The sequence below is a fragment of the Phasianus colchicus genome, chromosome 1 (genome assembly GCF_987193195.1).
Source record: "Phasianus colchicus chromosome 1, bPhaCol1.hap1.1, whole genome shotgun sequence".
Taxonomy (NCBI): domain Eukaryota; kingdom Metazoa; phylum Chordata; class Aves; order Galliformes; family Phasianidae; genus Phasianus; species Phasianus colchicus.
The window spans coordinates 63,677,235-63,690,845 of NC_143436.1; the positions used below are offsets into that span (position 1 = coordinate 63,677,235).

At 39.5% G+C, this 13,611-nt stretch overlaps 1 protein-coding gene across 5 annotated transcripts in view; it reads right to left on the minus strand.

The window, feature by feature from the left end:
• Positions 1 to 13,611, minus strand: part of EPS8 (EGFR pathway substrate 8, signaling adaptor) — a 134,996-nt gene that overhangs the window by 14,279 nt on the left and 107,106 nt on the right. For 4 of the 5 annotated variants that reach the window (XM_031589926.2, XM_031589925.2, XM_090145738.1 and 1 more), the window contains exons 14-17: positions 11,636 to 11,819; positions 8,326 to 8,459; positions 4,601 to 4,712; positions 3,763 to 3,906 (exon numbers count right to left, since the gene is read on the minus strand). In XM_031589926.2, coding sequence (XP_031445786.2) covers positions 3,763 to 3,906; positions 4,601 to 4,712; positions 8,326 to 8,459; positions 11,636 to 11,819 — 574 coding nt within the window. The remainder of the gene's footprint in view (positions 1 to 3,762; positions 3,907 to 4,600; positions 4,713 to 8,325; positions 8,460 to 11,635; positions 11,820 to 13,611) is intronic. The other variant, XM_031589927.2, reaches the window with a different exon arrangement.

A 13,611-nucleotide genomic window follows, 5' to 3' on the forward strand; every position in this document is an offset into this window, starting at 1 on the left:
TATTAAGCAGAGTCAACCATCTGCCTATTGAAATCCCATTATGAGAAATTTATGTTTCTCTGCCAAAATGTGTATTAGAAGGCAAAAAGGAGAAATTTGAACAGAATTTACTTAATCAGATTAGTATTAGCCATGCTTAGCCTCCATTTCTTACAAAAATATATATGATAGGGAGGCACACTGTGGATTTTCAATTCTCACCATGGATCATGTACTTTTTACAATTATTCAAGTACATTTCTGTGTAATAAGTGTCAGCTCATAATCTGGGATTGGATCAATGTCAAATTGGACAGAGAACTGCCTTCCTTTAAAAGCCATCAGAAGGACTTGATCTGATGGCAACTTTAAAGAGCATTCCATATGAACAAAGTAAAAAAGATACTGGCCCATGATCAAAAATTAGGACATCTCTTTGGCCACGACAAAATGAACACCTGGCAACTGCATCTTTTCATTATCAAATATGATCAGCAGGAAAGATACCAGTTGGCAAAAGATGAGTATGACTCTATGACACTAACTTGGAGCACAAATACTGTGATTGAGAGAAAACAAATTCCCACAGAGAGATATTTTCAGTGAACTGCTAAACAAAGAGACTCAAAAGAGACTTGAGGGAAGATTGCCAACAAACACGGAGGTCATTTGTCCCAAATGAGGTAGAGACGTTTGCTGTTTACATACAAGAATCAGGGCTCCTGGATAACTATCCACAGAACTGTGACAGTACAAGATTTATTAAAATAAGACTATAGGACTGCATTTGGCTTAACATTTACTCTCTGTGCCTCAGGATTCTATGTATGTCACTGAGAAAATAGCTGCCTCACCTCACAAAGGGTATCATGAGATTAATTATCACACTCAGCAAGATACACATCTCTATCATAATTATGTTTCTCATATTTCTAAAAAGCATTGAAAATAAATAAAAAGCACAGCAAATATGAAATATTATTATTAATTATTAAGTTCACCAGAAAAACTGGTACATAAGGAGAAGTTTGAGTACTTTGAAAACTTGATGCTCATCTGTAGAGGCTGGTAAACTATGCTGCTTTAAAATAAAGAGGCAGGCTAAATGACCAACAACAAAGGAAACTGAGAGCATATAATTAACAGTAGTGGAAGATTAAAAAAAAAACACATCAAAATGATCTACTAAATGTACAGAAATACTGAATGAGACAGTTTTACTAGAGATAAAATGCCAGATAAATATACATATATATGTATATTTTTCTAATCAGAAGAAAGACAATGTATTAATACAGCCTCACAAAGATGATGAAAATACTGAGATATTGCTTGCAAAGTTCTTGCAGGTGTCGCCTGTACTTTCGTGAAAGCACTGAACTGATCCTATCTGGGATCTAGATCCTGAAAGGGATCGAGAGAAAAATTAGAATCTAATCTGCCACAAGGACTCATGAGTTCCTAGCCAAGGGAACAGAGTGAGAGTAAAACAAACTTTGCAGCTCTAAGAATAGTCATGATAATCAGGCATCCAGCTCTCAGAGAAAAGGTATCAGTATGGAGAATAACAGAAAGAAAAGGTGTTCTCTTGCAATTGAATCCTTAATCCTTCATAATAATATGGAAATCTGTTCTGGCCAGCAATGGATTGAAGGCCGTGTCCCTTGTACATGTCATTCATCCACCGCAGAGTGGAGCAGGCTGCTCACCACAGCTGACACACCACTTGGAAAGGAGCTTTCTGAAAACTGAAGGCACACAGCCTGGCACTAAGAGCCTTCTCATGTCCAGGGTCTTGAGAAGGCAATGACAGCAAGAGCTTCTGCTCACTGCTCTGCCCGCAAGCTCTCCTGTTTGACCTTGGGCCAGGCACTAATCCCTTCAGTGCCTCATTTCTCTCTGAAATAGCAGCGATGTCTCATAGTACTGTTATGAAAACAAATAGGGTTATGCAAAGAGATCCCAAATGAACCGTGTATCTATCACAGAGAACAAGATGAATGAGCACACGCAGTACTCTGAAAAGTGTATCATAATCACAGCAAAGTTGATAACAACATTACTGACACGCTTGGTAAAAACTCCTTTATCCTGTGTAATGCATTATATTCTTAAATAGTTTCACAGCACTTCAAGCTCACATTTGAATATGCTAAAGCTATAACCAAAATAAACAACAGACTATAGGGAACATCCTGCCAGAGGGGAAGAGCCAAAATTATCTTCAGTGTTGTTCTCCGTCCCTAATTTTCATAGTTTCATGGAGAATGCTTGGTGAAAGTGATTATTTTACTATTTCCCATGTCATGCAATTATTTTAAACAGAAAGCTTCAAAATCTGAAGAGCATTTCAACAAAAATACAGTATGAGAAGCTCTACTCAGTTCTGTACTCATTCAGTCTGCTGAATATTTCCTGGCAATTTCCAAACACACAGAATTAACATGCACTTAAAGAAAATAAGTCAGCCCCTTAAATTGGGATTTGAAAAGCACTCCAGATACATGCTTCACTTCACACAGAGCTAAAAAGACAAATCAGTTTTGAAAGAGCTCACACATCACTGGCAAACTGTTAAGGACAGGAAAAACTCAGAAGTGATCTGACTAAAGCCCACCAATCTCAAGATATGTCAGCCATGACTGTGCCAGAAATAACATAAGACCCATTTCTCAAGCGACTTTCCATATCTGTGGAAAGACTGGAAACACTGTAAAAGTTGCAGCTTTCAACATAGCTCTGCACACATCATCTGGCACAGTGGCACCTTCAGCTGGAGCTTTTAGATGAGTACGCAATACAGGCTGCTGCACAGCATTTCTTGTTTTTCAATCATCAGCTGGTGTTTGTAGACAGAAGAAATGAATATTTCATGAAATAAAATTTAATTCAAGTTTTAACAGAAGTTTGGCATCTGCTTGGTCTGAAAGTCTCATTGAGAGTCAAGTCTGGAATTTCTGCTTAATCCTGATGTATTTGCACAGTTTTTAAAATCATTTGAAAATGGTGGACAATTGCACTGATGTAAGACCATTTGGAGGGTGGAGGTGTAGGCAAGGTGAGTGTTGTTTCTTTGCTTTGCTTTAGTTTTTGAATATTTTATCCTCTAATTATTTTCAGCACATATATGAAACAAAAACAACAATGTTAATTCCATACCATAACATGAAAGAAAGAAAATCAAAATTAGGTCAGAAGACTAAAGTGCTGATGATGCGCAGGGATAATAATTGAAAATACCTGCATTGTGAATTCGAAAGTAAAAACATCTGCTTTTTATAATTCTGAAATCGCAGCAATTAAATACATTTAGGACAAAGATAGAAACACATGCAAAGAGAGAAAATAAAAAAGAAAAGCCACTGTTCACTCTCTTAGAAGGCACAAAGATGACCCTACCTTAAATAATTCAAACTCCTTCTTTGGCATCAACAGCTATCAATGCACAAAGGATATTTGCAATTAAAATAAATGCATAAGCATCCATTAGGATGGAAATTACTACCTCTTAGTAAATAGGCAAGGAAAAAACTTACAGGAAAAGATTTTTCTATATCTCTACTTTGCTATATTTCTATTTTGCCACTTTTCTATTTCACTTTATTTCTCTATCTTTATTTTCTTGTTATACTGTATGCAATAAAGAAATGAACTTGAGCCTGTAAAAGAAATGTAAACCTTTTGACTTATTGGTAGCCTGTGCAGACATTTTAGCTTTGCTGTGAATCTCCTTCTCTTTACGTACTTCAATAAAAAGCTTCTCTTCTACCAAGCAGACCATACCTGGATGGTGCGGGTGTACACAGGTTCTGGCAATCCCAGACCACCTTCATAATTCCTCAGAGGGTCCAGAATGTTGTTTGGCACAAAGCCTGTGTTGCCGCTTTTATTCCGGACCTTCCACCACTGCTTTCTATCATCCAGAATCTGAAATAATTTGTTAAAATAATTACATATATTTTCTGATGGCACTTACACTGTGCATCATTTCCAAACAAAATCATAGCCAGGTTCTGTGACTGCCAACAGACCTTGTGCTGATGTCACCAGGAAACTGCTATAGGCCTCCTTGATTATCATTGTAACTAATGCTACACGGTAGAAAGGATATGGAAGTAAAATAAACCTGTGTAAACTCAGACACATGCAGGACAACACAACAGAATTAAAATCAAGTATTTGTACAGAGAGGCTTGTATCTCTATAGCCCACATGCTGCTGACTAAAGGAGAAACTACTAAAAGACCAACAAAAAGATGATACAAATATGAAGAGAGTGCACTTCTGATTTAGGAAAAAACTAGGGCAGGACAGATAGCAGAAATCTGGGTTCTGGCTACTTGAGTGTAGTCTCACTAAACACTTTTTTCTGTTTCTTCTTCCTTTCTACATTTATCTGCCTCTCAGGGTACCAATGCTTTCCAGGATGGTCTTTCACTCTGCCCCATGCATAGGCGTGTAGTGTTTGCCAGAGCCAATTATGTATATACTACTGAATGATGCTTCAAAAGCTATACTAGAGAAGACAGAAGAAATGCACAATTATATTTACAGCACTGGTCTCTAGAGAAATGAGTCATAACTATCATAAATTCATGTTTTCTTTTTGCAAAAATGTTACCTCTACAATCTCTTCTTTCAGGACAGAAAGCTCACTGTTGTTTCTTGCCATAAATTCATACTTGCATTTGGCATATTTCTTGGACTGTGTTTTATTGTGTGCTTCATAGTTTCTGCAATGCAAAGATCAGACATTCAGTTCAAGCAAGTAAAACCACAGACAACCAGCTGCAAAACATTTAAACAAAGAAAAGGAAATAGCTTATAGCTGTTACAGAATTCTCTCTTCAAATGATATTGACTAAATATTCATACAACAAAAAAATAAAAGAAAAAAAAAGTGTTTGAGTTGCATGAACCTCTAAAATCAATAACTTTTTTGGCCCACTTCTTGCAATATGTATGATACCAAATCAGATATCAGATTTGCAATTGACATTGTGTTAAGATAAATATGCACTCTACATTTAGTCTGTTTTCCTATACAGAAGAACAGAAGATTAAATGATCATTTGCCATACTAATGAATAGATATACTTGATATCTCTTGCTTTGCACAAAATTGTATTGCTAGTATTTATTACAAATAAAGCTTCAAGTCACAATGGACACTGATATCAATGGAACTAAATCCTATTTTAAAAACGCTTTCCTCTGTTGGCCATTTCTCTTAATTGTCCATTAGACAGCATTACCTCTAAGAACCTCAAATTATTGCATCAATTATAAATGTAGAATCACTTCTGGGCAGTTAATAACAGAGTTCATTGAAGAATTAAGCATACCACAGTATACTTCAGCATCTCTCTTTTCTTTGAGGAAAGGTCTGTTCAGGTAGCCTTTGAGGAACAAGTTACTAGTTTCTTTAATGTGCAACCTCTTCAAATTGAGAAATCCCCCAAGCCCCTCAAAACACATCCAAAAGAAAAAGTAACATTATTCACCTGCAAATGACACCCAACAACCCAAATCTACATCAAGCAGTAAAGTTAAATCAATAAAAATAAAATTTAAAAAACAACAACACAACAGTTAAAACGTTGCACAAACAAGGGCTTGCCATACAACATCACAGCATAGGGATGCAAATGCTGATGGTTGCTGATGTTTGTGCTGTGTAACCACGGATCCCAGGTGTGTCAGCAATCCAGTAGTTACCTAGCTATTGCATGGCTGTGGAGAACTGTCTCACTTGACTTGAAGAACAGAACAAAGGAACAGTCATATTTAGATTGAAAATGTATTATTTGGAAAGAAAGATAAAACACTTAAAGACTTTGAGCACTTAAAGAAGAGAATGGAAAACATGGGATGAACCACAGTCTGCAGAATACCTGTTACGAGGTTTAGAGATGTGTGAGTAATCCCAATTTTTTCAGCCACCCACTCAAAATTTATACAATTTTGAAGTGCTGTGACTAACACACCTCTGAGAGTAGTTTTACTTTTACACCGCCTTTCCAAATTCAGTTTACTAACTCTGTCTTCCTAACTTGTCCACAGCTATCTAACCTGATCCCTCCATACAACATAACTCAGGAAGAATTAAAAATAAAAAAATCAAAAGCTGCATCCCCAGCACATCAGCTGGACAGTGGTTCTACACTTATGAAGAGACCACAACTTTTCAAACCTAACTTAATGAGCCAAGCAGTTTACTTGGGGCACAGATATCCCCCTCAAGGCTGCACGAGAGGCTGATGGATTGCATGGGGTCCCAAGGTGTTATTCCCCAAACAGCACAAAAACAAACTACATGGCATATGAATTTGAAACATGATATAACTTGCTGAAAAAACAGTTCAGTACTCTTTCAGCATCAAAGAGAGCCCCTGGTACAGCTTGTAACATGCTTGAAGTTTAAGATCCTGACACTTAGTCTAAGTCATCCAAAGAAAGCATGCCTTACTGGAGGTCCTGGCACATTGGAATAAAACTCAATGAAGGTTCCTGTGGTTACAAGTTCCTTGCACAATGCATAACCTACCTGTCCCTCTGCAGACACAGGGTGGCTCAGTCACTGTCTTCAGACTGCTCATAAGGAAAGCCATCTTTCAATAAGCACCAGAAAATGATGGCTGAAATATTCAGCTTCTATTTCTCACTCCTTCCCCCAAACCCACTTCTGCACTTGCTTATTCATAGGTGCTTTAAAATTTATCTTCAAATGGAATTTACTTAGGGTAATGCATATGAATAGCTTTCATTCAGTAACCAACTCCTACTGGGCACATGTTATGTGTCTCAAGAGCCAATTAATAAAAGGAAGTTCACGTTGGGCTGGACAGGGGCATAGTGGCTCACTGTACACGTCTGCATCAGTACTAGCCATCTAGACTCCCTCCTACTGTCAGTGGTGAGAAGCAGGTACCTCCACAGCATGTCTCATTTCACATCTTTCAAAAGATTGACTTCACCTGACGTGAACTGCTTCACCCGACACGAAATGCTCTTTTCTCTTTACTTGCTACTAAGGAAGCTTGGATGACTCATTCATCTGTGGCCAGTTACACTGATACCATCAGTAGGGCAATGCAATAGTCCCATTCTCTAAACTTGAAAAAGAGGTAGCAGCCTTTGCAAAGAAAAGTCTTACTCTGAAAGCACAAAACAGGTCTTATCACATTACAGATAAAAAAGAAAGGAATTTTGAGTGCAGATCATTTAGATTTCAAGCTGAGTGGTCCTCAGACAAGAACTCCGGAAGTAACCAAGATTGAGAAAATGATTAGAGATTATTACTATGGCTGTTGTTGTAATAAAGAGTTCAGGATGTTCAGGAAAACAATGTTCAGGAAAACAATGGAGTCTTCACCCTGCACACCATTTGTTTGCATGCAGATTAACAACAGGATCTTCTAGCAAACAGCTCAGAATTAGAGGTTATGCAAAGGTTTGTGTCAACAGAATCACATCAATGCTGTTTTTACTAGCAATATGACACCCAAAACATAGCTTAAGCACCTTCCATGGGAAATCAGTTAAACTACTGCTCATGTAAGGATGTATAACAAACATAGTTTGGCATGGGGGATCAATCCCATCACCACTTTACTTTCACAGTAATTTCACTGGCAGAAATTTTCCACGCAGACAGGGCTGAGACTCCAAGGATCAGTGAGTTTCACCATTAAGGTAATCAGACTTAGGCTAAAATGAAGAGGATGAAAGCGTGTGTGCAGAAAGATCCTGGTTGCTATGCAAACATTTCAGAGCTTTGATCATAGCAAGAATGAAAGAAAAAATTAGTCAGTAGACATGGGCAGTTATGCACTGGCCCAGAATACCCGAAGCAGGATGCTAAGCGGGCAGCAAGTGAGCAGCTCAACAAATCAAAAATCATTCAGAACACAAACAGATAAATCTCAGAGTGGACTTGTCATTATTTGCAGCTAAAAAAAAAAAAAAAAAAAAAAAAAAAAAGCAAGGAACAGTTTTAAAAAAGTGAAACAAAAGCAGAAATAAAATTTACATCCTCCAACGGGAGATTTTTGTGTCCTTAATCAAGTTAGAATTCCACCATATCATTTTTGACAAGAGCATGAATTTCACAGCATACACGAACACAGTAGATTCATAGAAATGATACTGAAAGAGCCATATGGATGTGCCTTGGAGAAGCACAGGCAGACACCTGCTGCAGTCAGAGCAGCTGCCTTACAGAAATATGGGTCTGCTCCCGGCACAACCTGAGGCCAACAGAGACACCACCAACCCCAAAAGCCACAAGTCAGTAAGTCGGGACAGTTATCCACAGCACCACGTACGCCGTTGATTCAGTGTTACCTATCTACATGGCGGCTAACAGTTTGCTTAAAGGCAGCAACAGCTGCCCCTTGGTCCAGCAGAGGCCCTCTTTTGTACACTGTGTTACTGAATGCGTACCCATCGGCCGGAGGGTAGTCGGGAACACTGGGAGGCTGCAAGACAAAACAAAGACAAAGCCAGGAAGGGGATTAGTGTCGTGCACTGCATCGTGCTGCTTCCCCTGACCCATAGCACCGCGCACCCTTGCCAGCACTCACATGGCCTTGCTCTCAGAGGCTCACAGTTCTGCTATGAAAAGTTAATAGATTCTGCATTTCAAATACGTACACAGAGAGATCAAAAGGATAAGAATAAAAGAATTTCTACCCTAAGTCATCCCCTGCCATCCCCTGCATTAATATTGCAGTGGATATTCTTTAGAAAAAGCAGTTCTCCGGGGCAAGGTCCATGTCCTCTCTTACATATTGCTACAGCAACACAGGTCATAAGGAATGCCTGAGTGGCTTTAAAATAAACTGCACTAAGAAGCTGCTCTGAGCTCCTGTTCTAATGGCCACTAAGCCAGAAAACTTCAGCTAGCTAAACGTACATCTATATAAGAAATAAAAGCTTCCAAGTAAAATTATCATCCCATTGCAGGATCATAATATCAATTGGCTCATTTATGTTAGTTATCCTCTTACTAAACATGGTTGAAGTCAAAGAAGAAATGCAAAAAAAAAGGTAATACTCTGTAATTAAGGATTTTAATGAAAGAAAACAATCACAATTTATTACAAGCATACATATAAGAATATTCAAACCCTTAGAAAATTCCTTTTGAGCAGCAGTCCTTCAAAAAAAATTCAGCTCTAAACCCAGCAATGATACTTTGCTTCTACTAAGAATTATTTTAATGTCCATTTCCCTAAAGATAAAATAAGTGGCTCATTTACAGAGATTATGAAATTGATGATGTCCATTTTAGATCTTTATCTTATGACACCATTCAGTTGCACAATGAGATAGAACAGCTGACAGCCATCACAAATCACCAGATCCCTAAAGCTTGGCTTTTTTTCTTGCTATGTGGCTACAAAAAAGCACTTCTGAGTACTGACCTGGCACCCAGAGACTCTCGCCAATGGGACTCAGTGTTTGTGAAATTGAAAACAGTAAAAAAAAAAACCACACGGGAATAACAACAAACAAACAAACAAAATCTACGGACAGACTATTCTTAAAAGCAACATTATTAAAACCTCTTAGAAAAAAATCCCTCAAGTGTCACTGACTTTATATCTCAGATCAGAAGACCTGCAGAAAGCAGGAACTTGTTTTTACTTTACACAGAAATTACTTGCATTGCCTCAGACTCGCTGAACTCTCTTCTCCAGCTCCTTGTCAGCTCCCTGACATGGCTGAATTGAAGGGACCTCAAAGCCCACCCAGTTCCAACCTCCTGCCGTGGGCAGGGTTGCCACCCAGCAGCTCAGGCTGCCCAGGTCTCCCATCCAACCTGGCCTGAGTGCCTCCAGGGATGAGGCACCCACCGCTTCTCTTGGCAGCTCGTGCCAGGGCCTCACCACCCTATGAGTAACAATTTTTTTCCTAACATCTAACCTAAATCTCCCCTCTTTTAGTTTAAAGCCATCCCCCCTTGTCTTATCAGTATTAGATCGCGTAAAAAGTTGATCTCACTCCTGTTTATAAGCTCCCTTTAAGAACTAGAAGGCCACAATGAGGTCTCCTTGGAGCCTCCTCTTCTTCAGGCTGAACAAGTTACCTCAACCTAACTTCGCAGGAGAGGCTCTCCAGCCCTTTGATCATCTTCATGGCCTCCTCTGGACCTGCTCCAACAGCTCCATGTTGGAGCAGGTCCGTATCCTTCTAGTGCAGGAGGACCCAGGCCTGGATGCAGTACTGAAGGTGGGGAATTACTTCCCACTCCCTGCTTACCATCCCTCTGTTAATGCTGCTCAGGAAAAAGCAGTTCGCTCTCATTTTTCCAGCACTGTTTTGTTAAATAAGCTTTTGCGACAGACTTATAGAAGAATAATTCTCCTGGCATCACCCAATCCACAGAGCTCCTTTTGCTGCAGACACTTTGCACTGGCGCAGCTTTTCCAGCTGAGCACCTAACACAATTCACAGCCATGGAGCAGCTCAGCACTTCTCCACTAAGGGATGTGCTAAGGAGGCACTGGCACGAGAAGTCAGAGTACCAAGGTTAAATGACCTGCTCATCGTGAATGGAATCATGAAACCAAGGTTTGGCATCACAGGTGCCAGTCACACAGATGCCTTCAATGAATTATGACTATTATGATGATTATCATTATTTTTATTATTAATATTATTATTATTACTCTTATTATTTAAACTTTTGAAGGCTAAAAGGCAGAGTCAGCACACCTACCAATCCAACCAAAACACCTCAGTTTATCTGCCCCCTCAAAATAATTATTTCAACTTATACGCTAATTCAATATATGTAGTATTCATCTTCATTAATAATCAAACCATTGAAAAACTGCCCCTATTTTTCAATATTATTTTGCACATTTCACATGATTAAAGTGGAGAAAGGACTGTGATTTTTGTTTGTTGTTTTGGTTTGTGGGTTTTGTTGTTGTTGTTGCTGTTTTTAATTTACAGGGAGCACAACTTAAAAAAAAAACACATGGCAATGTAGAAGCAGCTGTGAAACAATGTTTGATGAGGCTTTTTTGGGAGATGAGTATGGAATTGGATGAGGGTGACAGGTACGTTTCATGTTATTATGGCCATTAACCCTGTAAATGCTTTTTTCAATTAAAAAAAAATATATATATAGAGAGAGAAAAATTAGGGTGTATTTATTCTTGTGAATCCTTTTAGGTAGAAGGACAAGCAGTGCTTTTAGTAATCAAACATGAATCACACTAGCCTCCTTTGCTTGGCTAAATTTTTATGTACTGTATGCTTTTAAGTGGAAATTTTCATCAAAATAAAGTTTGTTACAGCTTTTTCACAGGTAGTTTTGCTATACTTTTGCTAGGGAAGCTTTTTGGTCTCCAAGAAGACTTACAAGAGTTGCGCTGCAAGAGAAAGCCATCCCCCAAAATCTGATAAACAGTACATGATGAACTCAACTTTACAGGGCAGTAGGCAAAATCCTTCTATTTTTCCTATTCACATTTTGGTGGCTGAACAGATATTTGGTTTCATATAGCTTTTCTGTGAGTACATTGAGCCTGCACTGATGTAGCAGAGAGACACTCTGACAGCATCCCAGAAGATTTTTTTCTATGAAAAAGTAGTTGATTCTGCTTTTCAGCAACTTACAATACACTCTCAGTTAACCTACCTCAGTTGATAATCTTTTTATTTCTTGCTTCCGCTGTTGCTCTGCAAAGTTTGCCACAGACTCAGCCAAATTATTGAGTTCTTGCTCATTTGGAGCTCCCATGAAGTTCAGCAAAGGAGGTTCCCAACCATTTCGGAAACGAGGAACATAAGGTGGAATGAACTGGTCTTTGGGCCAGTCCGCTCTGCATGAAAAGTAAATTAGAGATCTTTATCAAGGGTCATAAAAACACTTTTCATAGACTTCCTAAAAAATGAAATACGTTTTAATATCATAGTAAAGAACAGTGGTTGGGATTACTGTACAGACATGATTGTGTTAGACCACAGAAAATTTACAAAAAATATTTATTGTCCATAACTACTTTTCTGCAAGGCACAGCGAGGAGCAAACTGTTCCTGCCATAATGACTTGTCTGTGCTAAAACAACAAATTTCTGGCTCGCAGCAAAGGATGAGTAATAGAAGAATCAATCACAAGCACATCTGAGATTTGTTATAACTGTTAGATAGGAAAGAATTGCTGTGCAATGTTTTGTTTGTATTAAAGAACCAAACAAAAGACTTCAAAGAAACTGCCTACTTTATATGAAAGACTGAAAGTACATATGTAGGTCATTCCGAAAGTAACACCTCCTATTTATTCCCATGGAAACTATAGAAGATACAAAGAACACAATAAAACTGATTGATAGTGCAAATTCTCAGCTACAAAAATACCATTTTTTCAACATAGTCACAACCATTAGCTATGCATTTTCACCAGCGATGAACAGCCTGCATGCTATGCTCAAAAAAATCTGCACCAGTGGAGATGACTCATGCTCGCTGTCACCACTGCTGAAATGCACCACTCACCACATCACTGCTCACATTCACTGTTTGGTCTTCAGAAATGTTCAGTAAGTAATGTCACTGAATTCCTATGGGTGCCATCTTCACAGAATCACAGAATCACAGAACTGCCAGGGTTGGAAGGGACCTCAAGGATCATGAATCTCCAACCCCCCTGCCACACGCAGGGCCACCAACCATTCCACCTAATGCTAGACCAGGCTGCCCAAGGCCCCATCCAATCTGGCCTTGAACACCTCCAGGGATGGGGCATCCACAACCTCTCTGGGCAGCCTGTTCCAGTACCTCACCACTCTCTCCGTAAAGAATTTCCCCCTGACGTCCAACCTAAATCTCCCTTCCATCAGCTTAAAACCATTTCCCCTTGTCCTGCTGTCACTCACCCTTTCAAAGAGTTGATTCCCCTCCTCTTTGTAGGCTCCCTTTAGGTACTGAAAGGCTGCAATGAGGTCACCCCGCAGCCTTCTTTTCCCCAGGCTGAACAAGCCCAGCTCCCTCAGCCTGTCTTCATAGGGGAGGTGCTCCAGCCCTCTGATCATCTTTGTGGCCCTCCTCTGGACCCTCACCAACAGCTCCCTGTCTTTCTTGTACTGGGGGCTCCGGACCTGGACGCAGTACTCCAGATAGGGCCTCACAAGAGAAGAGTAGAGGGGAACAATCACCTCCCTGTTCCTGCTGGCCACCCCTCTTTTGATGGAGCCCAGGATACCATTTGCCTTCCAAGCCGCAAGGGCGCACTGCTGGCTCATGTTAAGTTTTTCATCTATCAAGACCCCCAGATCCTTCTCTTTTCCACGTGGAGGAATTCAGTGACACATTTGCTTCATACGCACTTCCATGTCAAATGCCATTTTGTCAGACTGCCCCTCTGCTGCCATCTGTCACGCAGCAACAAAATGTAACTGAATATTGGTGGGAAGGTTCAACCTCTACTGTCACACCACCAATATAATAAAATAGGAGGCATTACTTTCGGAGCTGCCTTTGCATGAAGCAAAGAAGTTCAGGGGGCTGAGCTACACCTTCAGGAAGGAGTTAGGCAATAGATAGCTTATAGTGTAATACAAACATCTCTGCATTCTTCAGGGCACAAGAATTATCTTCGCATTTACTGTTTAATAG